The following is a 21,171-nucleotide window of genomic DNA, read 5'->3' on the forward strand; positions in this document are numbered from 1 at the left end:
ATATTATTCTAAAATTATTCTTCTATTATCATCTTCAATTTATTCTTAACTTTTTTTTTAATAACATTAACAAAAACACAAAATTTATCTCTAACCTCACACAGTCACACTCATCGATAGAAAACTATTCTTATTCTCTTCTTTTTCACTTCATCACTACTCACAGTTACAAATAATACCACAAATCTAAAAATCAATCAATATGGTCAAATTTAACGATTTAAATTAATTTAAAAAACAAAAAATACCAAAATTACATATACATATTTAACATTTTAAAACACAAAATAAATCCTAGCACATCAATACATAATCCAATAATTGAATTACTAATGAGAAAAATAAAAACTCTAAATCTTGATACTTAAATTTTGTTGGCGAGTTGAACGACCAGTCGTCCAACGGAAAGAGAAGACTCGTAGATATATGAATAGTTAATGCACTCGTTGCGCATGTACCAAGACAGAACGCAGTCGTTGACGGAGAATTCTGCAATGGCGGCGCCGATGTAGTAATCGACTTTGAAGATCTTCTTCTTGTGAGAAGAGAGCTTGGGGTTGGCCTTGTTGACGCATGTCAAAATGACGTGCATTTTGGATCGGAAGCCAATTGCAGTAGAATCCTGCTTTACTATCTTCATGGCGTATTCAACCTGAAAGAGCCTCTTAACGCGCGAGCCCCATGTTGTAATGTTGGTGTCGTATTGGTTACTGAACATTGTCGTTTAAAGGTTTGGGCATTAGTTAGGTTTCAATAGATTGAAGATGGTGATAGAAGGATAATTTTATAATTTAATATGTTTTTTTTTATAGAGTCAACAAAAATTTAATAATTAAGTATTTTTGTCTAAGGAACTCATCATTTATAGGTATAAGATTGGCTTAAATTTTGAGTAAACTAACATTTTTATCCATAAAGTTGAAAACGCTGACACATCTTCCCATAAAAAAAAAAAGAAAATTATCATTTGTATCCATAAAACATGAGTTTCATATAACAAAATTATCTAAACACTAAAAAATTACATAACTCCAAATTACCCTTATCATCATCTGCATTATCTTTCTCCTCTCCACTAGTCACTCCATCATCCTCATCTGCTCGTCACCTTACCACCACCACCACCACTAATCCCATCCTCTCTCTCTCACCAATAATTAATTGATTTTTAAACAATCCTAGCAGCAATTTTTTTAGCCACGAGCCACCTCTCCTCTTCTGTGACAAATGTCGCGGCCTTTTTTCAGCCACAAGCCACCTCTCCTCCTCCGTGACAAATGTCGCGGCCTCTGTTTTCGTTCTTGCAGCCTCCAGCGTCAGCGTCAATGACTACCCCTCCTTCTCTCCTTTCCTGTCTCGCCCTTGCCGACCAAAGGACTTTTGCACCAGCCCCTGCATCGCCGCCGCCAGCAACCCTAGAGTCGCAATGCCCCCTATTCTCTCTTCACTGCCGACCACCCTCACCTACCGTGGCCACCTTCTCCTCATTACCAAACCAGTGCCCCAAATGGGCCCTGCGTTAGCCGCCACCACCGCGGTCTCCTTTGCGAACCAAAATCGCAGCGAGCTCTTTCTCTCTCTGTCTCTTTCGCCATTTTTCTTTCCTCCCAGAAAAAGTGAATCAAAATACATGAGACTTCTATGTTTGGTTGTTCAGATTTGATCCTTTCTCTTCACACTTTGGATCTGTATCATTTTTCGCCCTATTTTTGTCAGCTTTTTCCATGACACCCTTTTCGTTGTTTTGTTTACTCAAACAGCTTCACACTCAACTGGAACCAAGATCTAATTTTGACTCTCACCCATTGTCATCCATTTCAAATTTCTTTCTGAGTTGATTTTGATTCCTCCAAAGGTGCTTTTATCCGAGGTAATTCATGAGGTCACTATTTTTCAATACACTGTACTTTAATTGAGGTGATGAAGGAGCGGCAATGAGGTGGTTTGTGGCAGAGAAATGAAGGTTAGATCGGAGGGTGTTCAGGTGATGCGAAGAGAGAGATGGGGGATGATGGTAGTAGTGGTAATGATAAGGGTAATTTGAGATTTTTAGGTAATTTTTTAGTGTTTAGATAATTTTGTTGTGCAGAACTTATGTTTCATGAGTATAAATAGTAATTTTCTTCTTCTATGAATAGAGGTGTCAGCTTTTTTAACTTTCGTGGGTTGAAATAGTAGCTTTTTATGATTAGTTTTGTCAACGTTTAAATTTTGATGGTCAAAACTCAAAAATAATGATTTACTCATTTAAATAATATACATGATATCCTAAAATTAATTTTTCTTAATTTTATATATATATGAGTTGATTGATTAACTTAATCATTTATTTAAATAAGTGTCAAAAATTTAAATTTTATTTTATATATACAATAATTTATTATTAACTATAAATTTTTAAATAAAACTTCAATTCATAACAAATTAGTCTTTAATGCGCGTACACGAGATATTATATCATGTTTCAACTTAATTCTCATTTAGCACCCGATCAAATACAATTTCATTTCAAATGAACTCCATGTAATTACCTGATAACATTATATACCAGTACTATAGAACAAAGTAATATATATATTAATAAAATATTTTATATTTAATATGTATAAACAATATTATTTTATTCAAAATAAATCAATTTGAGAGATGCTTTAGTCACGCAGATGAGTATTTTTGGGTTAAAATTTAAATAAAAAATGCCACTTTTTATAAACTGTTAACTGTAATGTTTATAAGAGTTAATAGTCAAAAGTCATTTTTGAAAAATACTTCGATTTTTATATTCATCTCCAAAAAATAAAATTAATCAAATTCGTCTCCAAAAAATAACCAATTTGATTGCGTTAGTCCTTCCGTCATTTTCTGCGCTGTGACAAAAATTCATCCATTCTATAATTCAATTAATGTATCACGTCTTCGTCTTTAGCAGATGGAACCGGCATTCTAATAAAAACCCATAGCATCACAGAATCCATGAATTCTACTTTGAGCGACGGCTACGATGCAGACGACGTCGATGCACAGACAATGACGGTGTTGAAGGCATAGGCAGTGACGCAGGCGGCAACATAGACAACCTGGGAACATAAAATCTGCTATGGAGATGAGGTTCGATTCCTTTGAATTTGGAATTAAGGTCCATGAATTTAGGGACTGATTTGAATTGATGTAATAAATTTATCTTATCAGCAACAAAAAAGTACTAAACGAGTGCCACATTGGCAGTTAACAGGTCATGTCAGCGAGCGTTAGCCGCCTCAGCGCAGGAGATGACAGAAAGACTAATGCGACTAGATTGTTTATCTTTCGGGAACGAATTTGATTAATTTTATCTTTCGGGACAAAAATGAAGATCAAAATATCTTTTCAGAACGATTTTGACTATTAACTTATGTTTATAACTTACTCTAACAAACCTCTTTTAACCATTTTTTTTTTTGTCTTTTTTCCCAAAATTAATATTATTTACTAGTTTAGGTATAACGCGGTGGTTGGGCTAACATGCAATCCGTTAAGATACCTTATTTTATCAAACTCGCCTGATCACTTTGAACTTTGAAGAAGAAAGAAATAAAATGTAGCATCCAAAGCCAACAAAAACCAACCTCTCAACATGGAATAAGTAACATGTACATGCCAACCTCCTGAATAATTTATAGAACCCTAGTACAAATTACAAAAGACATATCTTGATATTGTCATAAACAAAAGCCCAACAACCACACTCCCAACTTCCAATTCTTTACAGATAGTCACATTAATTGATCAGACACACAACTTGTACCAAAATGAAAACAACTCATCATGCATGTCAAGTGTCAACCCCCCAAGTTGTAGTCTCCTCCTTGCTGATATAAATTATACATTCCACCTACTTCCATTTTTCCATCTAGATAATCTCCCCCTGCAAAAATAAAATTAATAAATATAGTTGGACTTAGCTGAATTGCTATAATAGAATGATAGATTAAAGAGAGGATCATCTATAATACTTTGATGGTTTGGGGGGTGGAATTTGGTTTGATTAAAGTTTAGAATTAGGATTAAAATAGGTAATTGAGAATAAATTTGGAAAAAAAATTTAACTAATAGTTGATGGTAAAAAAAATAACTAACTATAATAAAAATAGAAATAAAACATATTTCAAATATTAGAGAAAAAATTGAATCAAATTAAACTTATTTTATTGTAGTATAGATCTGCTTTTCTAAATATCCAATGAGTTTCAAAGAATGTGAAGCCACGTACTTGAGTTTGATAGAACATCATCAAAAACAGGCATACGACTAAAATTCCTTAAGGGTCTTAGAGTGCCATCTGATGTGAAAATGGGATCTGATTTGTTGTTCTTGTTTGGATGTTGATTATTTAAATACTGCAACTCAGGGTTTTGAAAGCACAACTTTTCTGGCCTATTAGTAGCAGAAGCATTAGTCATTATGATGGTACTATGTTGTTGTTGTTGGGAACCAATTAACTCCTCTGGCCTTGTCTTCTTATCCTTAGAATCAACCTCAGCATCTACTTCTGATTCAATAGTAGTAGGTGGCACATTATTTTGAAGCTTCCTCTTTGATCTTGCACGCCTGTTTTGGAACCAATTGTATACATTTGTTTCAGAAATCTGGCCATGGTGGCTAAGTTCAGCAGTGATCTCTTTAATCTTCTCCTTGCTTGGAGTTCCATTTCCTTGATCAAATATCCGCTCAAGAATTTGAAGCTGCAATGGTGTTGGTGTCCACCTCTGCCTAGACGTTATTTTCTGCCCTGCTGATGTCATCAATGAATCGCAGTATATATTTCCCACCCGAACTCCTAATCAAGAAAATTAAACCACAATCACTTTCTTATATTAACAAACAAATAAAAAATTAATCCTCTGCACAAACATCTCAGTTAACACATGATTCAGAGAAAGATCACACTTAAAGAGTATAATGTGCACACTCTAAAATAATTATATGTCAGTTTTCACGATATTAACAAATTCGAATACAATAAAGATATTAATCAATATACAATAAAAAATATTAAAGAATTATCAGAATTTATTATTTTTTGCTATCATTTAATTATTAACTCAATTTTTTTAATCTAATTCTTTTAGTTTCATAATCCAACGACATATTTTATTTCATATTTTAAATATTGATGATTAACTTATAGTAAAAAATAATAAATTCTGATGATTTTTTTAACAATTCTGCTAAATTACATATCATAGAAAATCAATAATAGAAGGGAAACTTGTGCTTGGGTAATGATTATTATTGGTTAATGATTATTATTTTGTTAAAGCTCGCATTGGCTTTCGTGTAAATCGACAAAGACCAAATTGGTGAATGGAGAGGGATCAGATATTCAGATTGGTGTTCACTAAAGAGAGAAAATTGGATGATAAACCTAAACCTTAGACTTTGGGTGAAGAAATTATCATCGATTAAATTTGCAGCTGCAATAATCAAACAATTTTCAAGCTTGTTAAAGAGTTGATTGCTGAAGATTGAAACTGAAAATTGAAGCTGGTTTATGTTTGTAGATAATCTATCACAAAAGTAAGATGATTGATGAGAGAATTAAGAAATAAAAATATGAAACCTGTAAGATCGTGGTGAGTGGAGAGTGTTCTATGCATCTCAACGAGCTGGTCACAGAGAGTGGCATAAACCGCAATCTGCTTCCTCAGAGTTTCTAACTGTTCATCAGTCATAACCTTCACAAACATCATATTGTTGTTAGTACGATCTGCCTTCTCATTATTCTGTAACTGCTTCTGCCATTCTATCATCTTCACCACCATCCAGAGAGAGAAAGAGAAGCTGAGAGAAAAGGTTCGTCAGAAAAAAGTGCAAGTGGCACCAAAAACCAACAAAAAGGTACGAGAAAGAAAGAAAGAGACAAAAGGCGCAAACATGAAACGTTTACAAACACGATCCTCTATTCCTTTTTACGCTGTGCGGCATGTGACTCACTTCGATCATCTCATTCAAAATATTCAAAAAATGAAATGGACACCCATGTGATGTGCCCAAAATTCTTCTTCTATTGCAATCATTTTCTGTTTATGCCGTAAGCGCCTCAAATTCATAATTTAATGGTGCAAGGATAAGTCATTACTCATTAGTAAGGGTGTACATGGGCTGGGTCACATCGGGTTTGACTTAACCTAGACTTGTTCCGAAATATAGACTAGGTCCATAACTCGATTTTAGACTTAATGAAACTTACGTACCTTTGGGCTGGGTGAAAACCGAGTTTTTAACATGTAAGAATCATCTAATTTTCAACCATTATTTCACAATTTACATAGTAAAATTGACTTAAAAAAATATAATAAAAACCAATCCTTCTCTAAAATTATAGTATAACCATAATCAATACTAATATTGTCTAATAATACCAAATATTTAAATCAATACAAATAACACAATATTATGCATTAGTATAAAGTCTTATGCATTTTAAACATAAAACATTAACTTATAATCTTATAATGACTAATAACACAAAATATTAAGGTTTACAATATTTAAATTCCACATAAAAATAGCCACCATCCATCACTAATAACACAAAATATTAATTGTGTATGATGACTGGGTCATCGGGTGACCCGAGCTATGGTCCGGACCCGACCCGAAATAATGACAAGATTTATTTTTGAGACCCTTACCCGATCTTAAACCCGATGAAATCACACTAAATTAGCCCCTAAAGTGTTTAAAGCCGGACCGGATCTTCGAGTCGGGTCGGGCCATGTACACCCCTACTCATTAGATTCAACTTGAACCAAGAGTTTTGTACAACTTTTATGTACACATAACATATAGGGCAATTTACGCAAATAAAATGATTGAAGAAAACGTTTACGCAAATACAACATTGACAATTTTCAGACGCAAATGTAATAAACGCAACTATATATAATCCGCTACACCCTGTAGCGGAAATCAATTGCATGTAATTCGCTAAAGGGTACCGCAAATTACGTTGAGGGCTGCTTTAGTCATAAACCGCTACACCCTGTAGTGGTTTATCTCAAATGGTGCTACACTCATAATCCGCTACACCCTCTAGCGGATTATGAACAATGTGGATTGATGGGAAGATGCCTATATATACCCAACAAGTTGTGTAGAGTGTCATTCTCATTCATTCATCACTTGAGGAATGGAGAGTGAAGAGAGCTTTTTGGTGTTAGTGCATCATTCTGAAAAAATAAAAAAGAGTAAGAGGCACGGTGTGAAGTTTACAGACAGAGAACCGCTGAGTGTTTTTGTCAGAGAAGAGCAGTATACTGCAAAAGTTGGCCGTGGGTGGCACAAAGTGGGTGAAGAAGCTGTTCTACAAGATCCCTATTGCGGTTGTGTCAACCGGCGTGCAATATGAAACGTTCGTGTTACGAACAGATGAAGATATGCGGGTGTTGTTTCATTGTCGTCGGAGTTTTCCAGAAGTGAGGATATATGAGTTGTTTGCGAAGCTGGAGCATGGGATCGATAGTTCTGGTGCATCCGCTCCAAACCCCCAGTCCACCACGATGGGTGGTGCCTCCACCTCGATGCCCGTCGTTGCACCTGAGTGTTTGTTGGAGTATCGGCCAGCCGGTCTAGTTGGGGCATCTTCCCATCAATCCACATTGTTCATAATCCGCTAGAGGGTGTAGCGGATTATGAGTGTAGCACCATTTGAGCATAAACCGCTACAGGGTGTAGCGGTTTATGACTAAAGCAGCCCTCAACGCAATCCACGGTACACTGTAGCGGATTACGTGCAATTGATTTTCGCTACAGGGTGTAACGGATTATATATAGTTGCGTTTATTACATTTGCGTCTGAAAATTGCCAATGTTGTATTGCGTAAACGTTTTCTTCAATCATTTTATTTGCGTAAATTGCCCTAACATATACTTATTATTAGAATATATTTAGGACATTGTATATTAGTATAGTATTTAAGTATACCTTTTGTTGATTTTATGTTTATTTAATTTTATATTAAATTAATTTTATTATTATGATTAAATTATATTATTGATCTGTAAATAGACAATTTTTTCATAAACGAATCTAAAAATTTTAATATATGGACCAAATTTTATGCAAATTTTTTAATTATATTTTTTTATTACATAAAAATCTATGCATGATATGTAATTGCTGAATTATTCTTTTTAAAGATTTTATCAATATATAAAAAAAAAATATATTTTTTTGCAGTAATTTTATTTTTGACATAAAAATTATATAAAAAATATAACAATATTAATTATACTCTATAAATTACAAGATACTAATACTTTTATGATATGTTTAGTTAAGAAGTTTTTACATATATTTTTAATTAAAATTAGTTCTTTAATAGTTTAAAAAACTAGAAAATAAATTATGAATTATTAATTATCTCAAAGATACGAATACTTTTATAAAATATAAGATACAACTTTCAAAGCTATGGAAATAAATTATCATAAAAAAGTAAAGTAAAAGTTTTATAAGTTTAGAAAAAATAATAATAATTTTCATAAGAAAATAATATCTAAAGTAAATAATATATTATTAAAACATAAGCATGTAAGTTATTATTTCTATAGAAATAAGTATATAAAAATTATTTAAAAATATAAAAACTTGAGTATATAATATTGAATTGATTAAGTAAATGTATTGGTAAAGAAAATAAGTAAAACTTAAACTCATCATATTATAACAAATAATTACATATAAAGTCATTAAATATTTTTATTTTATCAAACACATATCTCATATGTATAGTTTTTCAAAATTTTGGAGGACCAAGGCTATTACTTGTCTCCTTAATCTCATCTTGCATTTCTCTTTGAACAATATATAACAACAACAATTTGATATTTATTTTTAAATTATTACCATAAATTCTAATAAATATATGTCTTTTAGTTAACATTTAACTAATTTGTCTTTTTTTCACTTTTTCTTAAAAAAAACTGTATCTGAACTTTTTTTTAATAGAAAAAGTTAGTTTCTTAAAATAAGTGAATACTTATGTATAAATTTAGTGCATATATTTCTTTTTTCATGGGTCATGTTGTGATAAATTTAGTGCATATATATTTGTTAAAATGAATTCTTATTATTAATTTATAAACTATATTTTTGGGTATTTTGTCCCCTGTTAACAGAAGTTTAAGATGAAAAGATGGCCCTTTTTTTTGAGAGAGAGAGAGAGAGAGAGAGAGAGAGAGAGAAGGTTGTTTTCAATCTTGTTTTTAAAGGCATGTCTTGTGTGCCCAAAATATATAAAATGGCATGTCTCTACTAAAATTGGACACTTACAATTATAAATGGTACTAGAAACAAAACAATTCCCTTGAACATAAGAAAGTGCATGAGTAGAAAATTGGCAAGCAATGAAGCAAACCTTTGTTAGCTACTTTCGGGTGGTACGTAAACCCGATATAATAAGTCACCACACAGTATATTAATATAGGTGAAAAATGTATACAAATATATTTCGAAACAAAAAGGAGATAAAATATACCGTTTAAACTATGAAAGTATGAAGAAAAAAAAATTAGTCATAGGAGAGTTGATCACGGCGTAAAATCCGGGCACGTCAGCCTGCTTAAATAATAGTAATAAAGAGGTTTGTATCTATTCTAATTTGGGTTATAATAATAAAATAAAAAATTTAACATTAAATGGGTCCATAGCTCAGTGGTAGAGCATTTGACTGCAGATCAAGAGGTCACCGGTTCGAACCCGGTTGGGGCCCTTTTAAAATGATTTTTTAATTCAGTTTATATATCATAGTTCATACACATCTATATTGCAACTACAAAATCCACAAGCCAATGCTAGTGCCAGATATGAAATACCTTGAAATGTGAAAGGGGTATTATGAGTAATTGTTACAAGTTAAAACAACAATACTACGAATTTACTTTTAGATTGAATGAATGAAACCAGTACAAAGAGAAGAAAAGATAGACTGAAGTTGACAATATCGCATACCATCACATACAAATAGAGTTATCATCACACACAAATAGAGTTAATGGTCAAATACTCTCTTAGTTCCTTTTAACATTTTGAAAAAAATTTAGAGAACTACCATTTTTAAAAAACAAGTTTGACTATTAACCCCCACACAAATTTCCTATTTTGTGTATGGGCTATGGAGGCATAAACATTGAAGCAAAATTTTTACTAATCAACATGAATCATATCATAAATTCATAATTAAATATATTTCGTTTTAAGTTAGTTTCTGCATTGATAATGAATTTTCAACATAATTTGCATTGCATTGCTCTTAGGTGGGTGGAAGCCTGGAAGGGACACAAAGATGAAACAAGCTACTCGTTAATGGTTCGTATAGTCGACCTCTACTTAGGCATAATAAGTCATGGCGTTGGCATAGATGCCTAAATAGAAAAATCAAATCTTAGAATTTAGAAATTCATATTCTGAATGCTAACATCACAAAAACTGTATGAAGATACATCCAACATAAGATACTATCTTATGTAACTTTGCTACCCTCACTCGAAGGATATAAAAACTTTAAGTCGCCAGGAGAATGCCTCCGAATCGTGCATATGGCTCCGAACTTTTCGACTGTATTGCTCCAAGGTATGTGCCTGCTCATTTATGATATCATTAGACATTGTTTCTTCAGCTAATCTAACAGCTGCTATTTGAGAAAGTTGAAAGTTCTCCGCCACATGTTGTAGCTTCCTAGCTGTTTCGCCCTCACCCAACATCATAAGGGAAACCAACAAAGATTTCAGCTCGCGTCTGGCTTCCGGTGTCAAGGACATGCCTTTAAGATGCTCCACCAAGGCCATCTCCTCATCAGGACTGCAATAGTGAGTAAACCAACGTTAGCATTCACGTGTTTCAGTTACTAATAAAAACAACAATTGTGCATGAGGAGAAGTTGCTGGGTCGGGGTTCACAGAAATTTATCATGTCCAAATACCTCCCAGGACGGATTTTCCCTCTTTTCTTCTGACGTCTGCTGTTTCTTGCCTTGCTAGTTGCAGTTGAGCTAAGGGAAGCAGCAGAACTTCTCTGGGTCCTGTTGATGAAAGGAGAAAAATAAATGATAGCGAACAATATCACTAAAGTGAAAATATTTCGGGGTGTATTATAAATCAGCATGATACATCTTGCAGAATATAATCAGATAATATAGGATCAATGCATACCCTGTGGTGTATGCACTCATTCCACTCAAATTACTGCTAGTTTCTGAAGCAGCATCATCATCAATATCACTCGCTGCACGTTCCTCTGACTGGAGCTTTGCCGCCAGAAGTAATCTTCTCTGTCGAACAGCCAAGTAACGGGCCAAGTATTTCCCTGCTTTCTCTATGCCTTCTTCATATTCCCCAATAAGTGTGCTTGCACATTCCGCAGATGCGTTGTTCACTGCTTTAATTAAGTCATCTCTTCTATGCATAAAAGCAACCCTCAGTGCCTCCTCCCACTCCCTTGCAGAAATCAGCAAATTCACCCCATTGCTAATATCTCCACAGTACTCCAGGGCAATTTTGGCAGCTTCCCCAGGTTTACCAAGGGCTTGAAGTTCTTCACAAAGCTCACTAGCAAGATGCAGGACCTCATCTTTTCCAAGATTAAGGAACCCAGCAATTGTAAGCACCCCACTCCAGTTATTAATAGCACGATAAGACTTCAGAGCCTTATCCAGGCAGGAACATGACAAATAAATTGTTGCAGCATCTTCAAAGCACTTTTCGTCACTAAGATAATCTCCCCATGCCTCAAGGAAGGGCATCTTCTTTGCAGGGTCAGTAAAAAGTTTAAGAGACAATGGAAAAAGTTGAGGGTTTTTCTTCACAAGTGCCATACAATCATCATAATAAGAATCTCCAGCGGATGCAAGATGTCTGAGAGCCTTTTCAAACCTTTTCAGCTTCAGGTCAATATTATATTGCATTAACAGAGTAGGCATACGCTGCAATTCTTGTAAGAAAGGCAAAAATTCTTTAGGATCTTTCTGAGCATTCAATGCCACAATTGCTGCAAGATTTAAATCATACAGACCCAATGCAGATTCATAGACAGCATCTGGATCAGCCAACCACAGAAGATGCTTCAATGCTTCTTCAGCAGAAGGGTAAGACATTCTCCTCTGGTCATCAGCATGAGACAATTCCATTTCACGGATGACTTTTATTCTCTTAAGAGCATCTTCAAGTAACGGAGGATCACTCCGGGCTAGAGTGGTCAAAATGCAAAGCTCCCTACTTGGACTTTCTGTCAAGTGATCCTCAAGTGCTTTCCTTACAGCCATCAGAACAGAAGAAATCTTGTCACCAGCGATATCTCCAACTAGCATAACATTAGCAATCTCTGGACAGGGGACTGAAATATGATTTTTGTAGAGTTTCTCTATAATATTTTCATTCTTTATGGAACAAACAAACTCGGTTATGTAACCCAGATTGTTAACCTGTCTAACAAATTCAGAGGCCAATAGTGAAAATGCCTGCCAACCACAGTAATCTACAATAACATTGAAATCTATTCTATGTCGCCTAACCATAAATAATGCATCTTTAAAGCGCTTTTGAACTAAGGCATTGATGATAGAGGCCAAAACCAATTTTCTAGGGTACGTGCACTCTAGGTTTCCCCGAGTAGTTTGCAGTATAATGGCAGCTTCATCCCCATGTAGGACTCCAACAATTTTAGCACCTCTCTCCCATATATTTATGTAGTTTTCACTTTCTTGTCTTCTCCTGCTGTTGATGTGAACAAAGTTCGCATACTTTGTATCTAACTCACCATTAAATATATCAGAAATGTCAACAATAAAAAGCAAATCTTGTTTAGTTGCAAGAACTAAATGTGTGGTAACTAGATCATCCAAATTTGAGTAAAATGAGAAACTGCTACAGTTGCTACAGATTATCCCGCCATTTGCTTGCAGTCTGCCAATCTCATCCATCCCAAAAAGCACGGGTTTTGATTGCCCACCACTGTCAACTAGCACTACACTCATCCATGGGCAAGCCGATGAAAAATCTTGATATTCTTGCTCAGGATATCCTCTATTAAAGCCAATTTTTGAGACATACTCTCTGATCTTTCCACCAGAAAACTGCATATATGCAGAACATTTACCAGCAGGATTTGGAGCAATGCTGATCACTTGATCTTCAAGGGAACTTTGCTTTGAGATTCTTGCATGCCAGCCTGAGCACGTCAATAATCCCGGAACATGATCCTCAGAACACTCTAGTTCCATTTCCTGCAAATAGAAGCCTCGGACACTTCCCTCACTCAATGAGGTTTGAGATAAGTCATTACTGTAACAGAAACCATAATGAGAAACAGCTAGTAGTGTACGTGAATCCAGCCACACAAGATGTAAATTGGATCCAAAAACTACTTCGGCATGAGAAGCTTCAACATTGAATTCTTTCCCCTCCAGTTCTTCCCAGGTTTCAATTGATGGAAACTCAACAATACATAAGCAACCATCTGAAAGAAATGCAGCTAACTGGTTCTTGGAGTTTTTGCAATATAAAGCCATACCCCGGACATGAGAAGAAAATTTCAGGCTAAATAAATACATAGGAGGTGGCATTAAGGATAAGGAAAGGGGGGTTACATGAATGTTAGAGCCATCAACAACTAGTGCAATAGAATTCTCTGTAACAGCTGTGACCCAGACAAAGTTGTAAACTGTGACCTGAGCACCACGTGTCCAACAAATTAACTGCAATGGCTTTGCTGGATCCCAGATGAAACTCACTTCATCTTGCTTCAGGTATCTAACTTCATGCTTCAGGTACCAGTGGTTATTACTAAAATACCATACTTTTATAGCATCATAATTTTCACATTCAACAACACCCGCAAGAAGATCAGAGCTGCAATTCCACTTCAGAGCTTTTATGTTTGCGTTAACTCCCTCATTGATGCTAAATTTGCTTCTTTCTAATCCATTTCTCTCAAAGAAAACAATTGAGGGACATTTATTTTCATCTTTTCTATCATAAACTGCAGCAATTTTAGCGCCACTGGGCATCCACTCCAAAACGGTCCCAGCAAAAGGTTTTGCCTCAGAGGAAGCAAGCAAAGCCCCAGAATCTCGTTCCCAAACCTTAAGCTTCTTAAGCAATGGATCAGAACTTAGCACATCACACATCGCAGCGAAGTATTTTCCATCTCCTCGCCAAGAGATAGGATGCTGTTCAAACAGATTCGACAGAAACTTTTCTTCACCTGAAACACAGCAAGTTTGGTCACTATTTTGAAACGTCTCTGCATAAAAATAGAACACTTATCACCAGTTAGTTAAAGAACAAGTAGTGGCATAAGCCCATCGATATTAATATAATCCTTCACCTCAAATCCGCTTATTTTCAGGATCTCCCTAAAAACCATCTAAGAAAATGGGTTAATACTTAATATCTGCTAGCAATATAAATAGCACTATACAGAACCATTATCGCACAAAATGATAATATACATATGTTTCTTCTTTAAATAAAACAAGAACACTATCTTTTGTGGGCATGAAAAACAGAGAGAAGGGTGCTTAGTCCTTACTTACGTCAATGGCTTCAGGAAGATCATCACCAAGCGGGGTTTCATACAACAAATCCCAATCACAAGTCATCACCAAAATCTGCCCAAAACCAGTGAGTATAGCAATGAGTTCCCCATCAGGACTTGGCGAAATGCACCTGACACCACCCTCCACGTTCCCAACAACTTCAATCGCATTATCTTCGACGCTGTAGAGAATCAAAAGGCCATTTGCAGTTCCCAGAATAAGCGCTTCTTTCTCCATAAGATAATCAAATGAAGTAACCGAATCATCAGGTTCCAGGTCAACAGTGCCAACACCATCCGCAGGTAAAGAACTCTTGCTCCAAGTTCCTTTTTCCTGCAAAAATAAAAAAAGTTGCAAAATGAATAAATCAGATCACGATAGAAACTGTAAATTACGGATGCTTTTGGATGGAACGTGAATGAATGATATTGAGAAGATGAATTAGGGAACTGACATGGAAGCAGGAGAGGTGAGAGGTGTAGATGATGTTGTGGGAAGAGAAGAAGAAGAGGCGGTTGCGCTCGATGTCGAAGGCGGAGAAGCGCAGGGTTTCATCGGCGTCGGAGTTTAGTTGGAGATAGAGAGGAACCTCTAAGTAGAGCTTGAGGTTCTTCATGTTTTTCAGAAAGAGTGGCGGCGCCTCCGGGGAAGTGTAGGCGGAGAGTGGCGGAGGCGGAGGCAGTAGGGTTTAAGCACTTAGGACTTAAGATGAGCGCGTGCGTTACAAGATCCAGTGCTCTGCTTAGCTTATTTTGCAATTTATTCGAATTTAATTTTGAATTAAATCTACGTTGGTTCTTTTAAATGTTTACGATATTGATATTGATATTGATATTAATATTAATATTATTTATTTTTAATCATTTTAAAGCAATAAATAATTAAATAAATAAGTAAATTTATATTTTTATTTATCCGTTTAGGAGTCCTAAGATAAGAAGTGGCATGGCAGCTAGAATGAACACTCTCTCCCTTCTGAACCCTTCTCACGTCTCTCTGCGCCCCAGAGATTCTCGATTCTCTCACAGGCCCCTCAGATTCTACTCTTCTCCGAACCCTAACCGCAGAGCTTTGTTCTGCACATGCTCCACCACAAATGGCGAATCCTTTGTCCTCACAACCCCTCTCTACTACGTCAATGCCCCTCCCCATATGGGCAGCGCCTACACCACCATCGCCGCCGATGCCGTTGCTCGCTTTCAGGTCCAACTCCCTTTCTGCTCCATTTCACTCTAAAATTTGGGAATTGAAATTACCTGCTTTGAAGTGATTATTTTGTGTTAAGTGTCTGTGACTTCATCATTTGACAGCGACTATTGGGAAAGAAAGTTATATTCATTACTGGCACCGATGAACATGGAGAAAAAATTGCAGCTGCTGCAATGGCCCAGGGTTCCACCCCACTTGATCACTGCAATGTCATCTCACAAGCTTACAAGACACTGTGGAAAGATGTAACTCACTCCTTAATATTTGCTGGAATATCTACGCTTTATTTTGCTTTAATCGTTGAACATTCAGATTGGTGCTTCCTATTTTTGGTGATATTCTTTTGTTATTCCTTTTGATTGCAGTTAGATATTTCCTACGACAAATTCATTAGAACAACTGATAGTAAGCATGAAGCAATTGTGAAGGAATTTTATTCAAGAGTGCTCGCCAAAGGTGACATTTATCAAGCGGATTACGAGGGACTTTATTGTGTGAACTGCGAGGAATACAAGGTGATAGTTTGGACTTTGTATGGGCTCTTTGTTTTGAAGGGTCCGGTGACTTTATGTACAAGCAGTCTTGAAGAGTGTCTTGCTATTTGATGCAGGATGAGAAGGAATTGCTTGAGAATAATTGCTGTCCTGTTCACCTAAAGCCATGTGATTCTAGGAAAGAGGAAAACTATTTCTTTGCACTTTCAAAATACCAGAAGTCATTAGAGGAAGCTTTGAATAAAAACCCGAATTTTGTGCAACCTTCTTTCCGTTTAAACGAGGTAAGGCAATGAAGAATCCTTTTTGTCTTTGTAACTATATTTTAGTTGCCTTTGTCAATTGCACTTTTAGTCTACTGCGTGTCATGTTTGTATAAAATTTTATCTTCAGAGCTCATTTAGCTGCATTCAGTGCCAGTACTTTCAGAGTAGATTGAGAAATGGAACTTATATGTTTCTGGGATTGGCGTAGATACAGGTGAACAATCCCAATGTACCTAAGCCATTTTACGTCTCTTAAGCCTTGGGTGGTGCTTGAGTTAATGATGAGGCCTGTCCAATAATGCTCCAAGATAGCAAGAAACCTAAAACCAAAAGAAGCATCCTATTATAGTTAACATTTGATAAATTTTTATAAGAATCTTCAATACTCAGCCAATCAGACATGACTTTATATTATATCTTATATGTTTATAAGGTTGTGTGACTAAAGACAATAGAGTTTCTACTGCCACTTCAGTAATTTTGTGGTCACAAATCTGAATTTGACTTCATTTTGTTAGAAGTCAAACTAAAGCTTGAATTTGAGTTTCATTTTTTAAGTCAAATATAAATTGCAAGGTGTTAGACTCTGATTGGTTTTAGTACTTGCACTTCTACCAACTCCCTCATTCGAGCCCAAGCATATTAGAAATTATAGCTGTTTAAACTACAAACTATAGGTAATAATGGGTATCTAATGAACTTCATATTGTCTCTTTAGGTATATCTTTAAATGGAGTTTCTTGAATATTATCTTCTTTAAAAACTAATTTCTTTCTTATACATCAAGGTTCAAAGCTGGGTTAAAGGTGGCCTTAGGGACTTCTCTATTTCACGAGCATCAGTTGATTGGGGAATCCCTATTCCCAATGACAGAAGTCAAACTATATATGTATGGTTTGATGCTTTACTTGGGTAAGAACCCCCTCCCCCAAAATTTATTGCTGAATTCATGAAAAATGTTTAACAATAATTCAGAGTGCTACTATATCACTTATAATATTTATTTGATTGAATATTTAAATTGCAACCTGCCTTACTAAATTTCTACTACGTACTTTTTATTTTCTATTGGTATTTGCAGCTATATATCAGCGCTATCTGATGAGCAGGAGCAGCCTGATCTACTAAATGCTGTTTCTTCAGGTTGGCCAGCTGCATTGCACTTGATTGGTAAGGTATGCCCCCTATTTTATTTTCCTTCTTTTCGTTTAATATTCTACTACATATATTTTACTATCATTTAAGCAAGATATTTGTAACCATTTTCAGTGGTAATAACTTGTAAAGGTCAAATGATCCCACAATTTATTTGTAGTTTTCCTTTTTGCTGGTATTTTTTATCTAACATTTTTTTATCTTTTTTATTTTTTTTAATATCTGTAGGATATTCTACGCTTCCATGCTGTTTACTGGCCAGCTATGCTAATGTCTGCTGGACTAAGTCTTCCTAAAATGGTTTTTGGGCATGGATTCTTGACAAAGGTAATATAGTTGAACATGCTTACTATTTCTTATGTTTCTTCTTGAAGTAATTGTTATAGCAAGTATAACTTCCTTGTATTCCACTACTTTCTTCCCAAGAGATGATAGTTGTAATAGCTGAGAAAAGTCCAGTATTATTGTTAATAATGATAGTAGTAGTAATAATAGTAATAAAATTTAAGGTGCTTTGCTTCTCTCTGAGGCACCTCTTGAAAACAACCCATGGCTATTGAAAAAGATCAACAACATCAATAATAATCGTAGTTATTATTATCACTATTATTTGACTTGGGATAGTTTGATTGAATCAATTGTTTAACAAAATATGGGTTACTAAAAGCTTAGAGACCAAAGTTTTATGAATCTGGTTCTTATATTAAATTTTATTTCATGCAGCAATGCTTTTTATTTTGAAAATGTTAGGATGGCATGAAGATGGGAAAGTCACTAGGGAATACTCTTGAACCAAATGAATTAGTTCATAGATTTGGGACAGATGCAGTTAGATACTTCTTCCTCAGAGAGGTGGAATTCGGCAGTGATGGAGACTATTCAGAGGAACGCTTCATCAATATTGTGAATGCACATCTTGCCAACACAATCGGTATTTTTAGCTTTGCTTTCTTTGCTTGTAACATTCAGTCACTTCTATTTATTTTTTAAATTTTTATTTAAGACTTCAATGTCAAGTCTGGTATGCATTTCCTTCATTATTTTTGCAGGAAATCTTCTTAATCGTACACTGGGACTTCTAAAAAAGAACTGCCAATCAACTCTGGTGGTTGATTCTACTACTGCAGCGGAAGGAAATGAATTCAAAGACAACGTAGAGAAGCTGGTAAAGTCTTAGGAACTCTAGGTTTTTCATTATTTCTGTATTGAATTTAAAGTGAGCCATTTTTCAGCAGTTAGAGATTATGCCAATTTTTCACCAGTTAGAGATTATGCCAATTTTTCACCATTGTTTGTGAGTTCGGGGAGTTTGCTCTGAGGCAAAGGTTTACCGTTGTTTACATTTGTAGGTTGATAAAGCTCGTATGCACTATGAGAATCTTTCCCTGTCATCAGCTTGTGAAGCTGTTCTTGAGATTGGTAATGTTGGTAATTTCTATATGGATGAGCGAGCACCATGGTCTCTGTTTAAGCAAGGTGGGACTGCTTCTGAAGCAGCTGCGAAGGTAATTTACTACAACCATTTGTTGATGTATTTATATACTGTTGTAAAATTCCATTTGCTCTCAATAGAAGTTACATCATTACAATATTAAGATGTTTCACTTGCAATGAATGCTTTCTAGTCTTGGTTACAATAGTGGCATCATATGGTTCATGAACACTGTCATTTCCTCGCATTGAACTTTGTTTTCCATCTTAACGAAGTATAATAAGCTTAACCAATTCATTTTTTTTTTCTGATGATGTTGGTGCAGGATCTTGTAATTATATTGGAGACGGCGAGAATTATTGCAATTGCATTACTTCCTGTTACACCGAGCTTGAGTTGGAGAATATACGAACAGCTTGGCTATTCCCGGGACCAATTCGATGCAGCAACTTGGGTTTCTTTCTTCTTTCACACAGATGCTTCTACTACCCATCATCAGCACTTGATGGTTTCTGTTGGCTAATTTTAATTTCTATTTTTTGTTGTATTATAGGGAGACACAAAGTGGGGCGGGCTTAAAGGTGGCCAAGTCATGGCTCAACCAAAACCAGTCTTTGCAAGGATTGAAAACCAAACTGAAGATGTGGACAAAGGTGTTGCAGTTGGAAAGACAATGAAAAGTAAAGGCAAGAAGATGAAACAAGCCCAGCAAGTCGCCGGGGCTTAGATATCACAACTTGGATGCATTTCTCTCTCTCTCTCTCTCTCATTTTGAGCCTCTTGTAAAAACTAATTTTTTGCTAATATACGTATTCAAATATTTGGACACATGCGTATGCAAAAACAGCATAAGTTTCTAATGTATATGTATGTATATAAATTTTTAAGAGCAATGCTAGGGGGCAACAACTTTGGTATTTTGTAACCATCAATTGGCCATCAATAATGTTTTTAATGGTGTGAGATTACATCCAATGGTGAGAAATCACTCACTTTTCTTTTGATGGTTAAGTACTGGCCAAAAAACAAAAAAGTTGTTGGTCCTCTAGACTTTTCCAATTTTGAATGGTAATTTTTTGGGTTCCTTAGGCGAACAATAAATTTTAGTGCTTTAATTTCTCGTTGTGCTTCACCCCTCTGCGCTAATTTCTTTGCACGCAAGCAGAGTGGTCAGTAATGGATTTTTTTTAACTGCGTAAAAGTTTGTTTAAAATTAACTTTATTGGAAATTTCAAACACAGAACACATTGTTAGAGCTTTTTTTTTTTTTTTGTGTATCCTCCACCTATACTATGAAAATAAACCACATAAGTTTCAGCCAAAAACTCTTTATCCCTCCAAAATTAAAAGAAGCAAAAATGTATGCAACAAATGTCTATCTCTGCTAAGACCTAAGATAACAAAAATAATACGAAAAATTGGACCCAGTTCGGATCTCCAAATTTTGACTCATAATTGGCGTTAGCTTCTAAATTTATTTTTGTTAATGACAATTTGAGTTAGAATGTTAAGTTGTTACAGTATACAAATGAAAACGACGTCGATTTGTATGTAATGTAACTTGTTATAAATGTTATACGATGTCTTTGTTTTTTCTTTTTTCTAATTTGCAAAAGCTACAAAACCATGTCATTTCCATACGTGCATCGTGACAACATAACGTATTAACTCACTTGGTTAGTAAAAATCTAGGGGATCATCAACTTTATTAAATTCTAGCAAGTATGTAACTAGTAAAAAAAAAGTGAGTAATCCTATACTATTGGATAAAATCTCACATTATTAAAAACATCATTAATGACTATTTGATGGCTACAAATCATAAAAGTTGCTGCCCCAGCACTCCTCCACTTGGTTATTGTCTTATTGATAAAGATGAACGGACTGAGGGAGTCACAAATTCAGTTTGGAAATCTTTATTGGATCAATTAAAATTTCATTTATTCGGAAAGAGGAATGTTAGGCACCAGCAATTTTTGTAATTTGTAGTCATCAAATAGCTATTAATGATGATTTTAATAGTGTAAGATTGATGTGAG

The 21,171-nt window shown here is 35.1% G+C and overlaps 3 protein-coding genes, 1 non-coding gene and 1 pseudogene across 8 annotated transcripts; 2 read left to right on the forward strand and 3 right to left on the reverse strand.

Moving 5' to 3' along the window:
* Positions 1-364: 364 nt before the first annotated feature.
* Positions 365-718, reverse strand: LOC107616225 (proteasome subunit alpha type-1-B pseudogene; annotated as a pseudogene).
* Positions 719-3,576: 2,858 nt separating this feature from the next.
* On the reverse strand, positions 3,577-6,067 carry LOC107619220 (WUSCHEL-related homeobox 13). Of its 4 annotated transcripts, none has more exons than XM_016321466.3 (4): positions 5,914-6,067; positions 5,600-5,820; positions 4,250-4,816; positions 3,577-3,904 (listed from the first exon to the last, which is right to left on the reverse strand). In XM_016321466.3, exons 2-4 carry the CDS (start codon positions 5,799-5,801, stop codon positions 3,819-3,821), a joined length of 855 nt encoding a protein of 284 aa, XP_016176952.1. In that variant the 5' UTR covers positions 5,802-5,820; positions 5,914-6,067; the 3' UTR covers positions 3,577-3,818. The 4 variants fall into 4 exon arrangements, with proteins under 4 accessions (XP_016176952.1, XP_020966580.2, XP_088353865.1 ...); XM_021110921.2 differs by having other exon boundaries at positions 5,927-6,047; XM_088497739.1 differs by having other exon boundaries at positions 5,901-6,021.
* A 3,616-nt stretch (positions 6,068-9,683) lies between these two features.
* TRNAC-GCA (transfer RNA cysteine (anticodon GCA)) lies at positions 9,684-9,756 on the forward strand. The gene has a single exon. It is a non-coding gene; the product is annotated as a tRNA-Cys (tRNA).
* A 573-nt stretch (positions 9,757-10,329) lies between these two features.
* On the reverse strand, positions 10,330-15,378 carry ABO1 (IKI3 family protein). 2 transcript variants are annotated; one of them, XM_016319559.3, is made up of 5 exons: positions 15,031-15,378; positions 14,570-14,909; positions 11,194-14,242; positions 10,965-11,063; positions 10,330-10,843 (listed from the first exon to the last, which is right to left on the reverse strand). In XM_016319559.3, the coding sequence occupies exons 1-5, from the start codon at positions 15,190-15,192 to the stop codon at positions 10,525-10,527; spliced, it is 3,969 nt and encodes a 1,322-aa protein (XP_016175045.1). In that variant the 5' UTR covers positions 15,193-15,378; the 3' UTR covers positions 10,330-10,524. The 2 variants fall into 2 exon arrangements, with proteins under 2 accessions (XP_016175045.1, XP_088356042.1); XM_088499916.1 differs by having other exon boundaries at positions 14,574-14,909; positions 15,031-15,301.
* Positions 15,379-15,477: 99 nt separating this feature from the next.
* OVA1 (methionyl-tRNA synthetase / methionine-tRNA ligase / MetRS (cpMetRS)) lies at positions 15,478-20,057 on the forward strand. Its single transcript, XM_016319560.3, has 12 exons — positions 15,478-15,779; positions 15,887-16,030; positions 16,151-16,300; positions 16,396-16,563; positions 17,333-17,457; positions 17,627-17,720; positions 17,929-18,027; positions 18,451-18,631; positions 18,750-18,865; positions 19,050-19,205; positions 19,458-19,586; positions 19,686-20,057. The coding sequence occupies exons 1-12, from the start codon at positions 15,522-15,524 to the stop codon at positions 19,857-19,859; spliced, it is 1,794 nt and encodes a 597-aa protein (XP_016175046.1). The 5' UTR covers positions 15,478-15,521; the 3' UTR covers positions 19,860-20,057.
* The last annotated feature ends 1,114 nt before the right edge of the window (positions 20,058-21,171 follow it).

The sequence above is a fragment of the Arachis ipaensis genome, chromosome B9 (assembly GCF_059453495.1).
Source record: "Arachis ipaensis isolate K30076 ecotype BB chromosome B9, ASM5945349v1, whole genome shotgun sequence".
Taxonomy (NCBI): domain Eukaryota; kingdom Viridiplantae; phylum Streptophyta; class Magnoliopsida; order Fabales; family Fabaceae; genus Arachis; species Arachis ipaensis.

What these genes read in the sequence shown, in the direction of transcription:
- LOC107619220 (XM_021110921.2), bottom strand. Translation starts at nt 5,982, where the DNA reads ATGATCGAAGTGAGTCACATGCCGCACAGCGTAAAAAGGAATAGAGGA. An exon ending in AGGAATAGAGGATCGTGTTT is followed by an intron (nt 5,821 to 5,926) that starts GTAAACGTTTCA and finishes CTTTTCTCTCAG; the next exon opens with CTTCTCTTTCTCTCTCTGGA. An exon ending in TGATGTTCTATCAAACTCAA is followed by an intron (nt 3,905 to 4,249) that starts GTACGTGGCTTC and finishes TTATTTTTGCAG; the next exon opens with GGGGAGATTATCTAGATGGA.
- ABO1 (XM_016319559.3), bottom strand. Translation starts at nt 15,192, where the DNA reads ATGAAGAACCTCAAGCTCTACTTAGAGGTTCCTCTCTATCTCCAACTA. An exon ending in ATGAGTGCATACACCACAGG is followed by an intron (nt 11,064 to 11,193) that starts GTATGCATTGAT and finishes TTTCATCAACAG; the next exon opens with GACCCAGAGAAGTTCTGCTG. An exon ending in GGGAAAATCCGTCCTGGGAG is followed by an intron (nt 10,844 to 10,964) that starts GTATTTGGACAT and finishes TCACTATTGCAG; the next exon opens with TCCTGATGAGGAGATGGCCT.
- OVA1 (XM_016319560.3), top strand. Translation starts at nt 15,522, where the DNA reads ATGGCAGCTAGAATGAACACTCTCTCCCTTCTGAACCCTTCTCACGTC. An exon ending in TGAACTGCGAGGAATACAAG is followed by an intron (nt 16,301 to 16,395) that starts GTGATAGTTTGG and finishes TATTTGATGCAG; the next exon opens with GATGAGAAGGAATTGCTTGA. An exon ending in TGGTTTGATGCTTTACTTGG is followed by an intron (nt 17,458 to 17,626) that starts GTAAGAACCCCC and finishes TGGTATTTGCAG; the next exon opens with CTATATATCAGCGCTATCTG.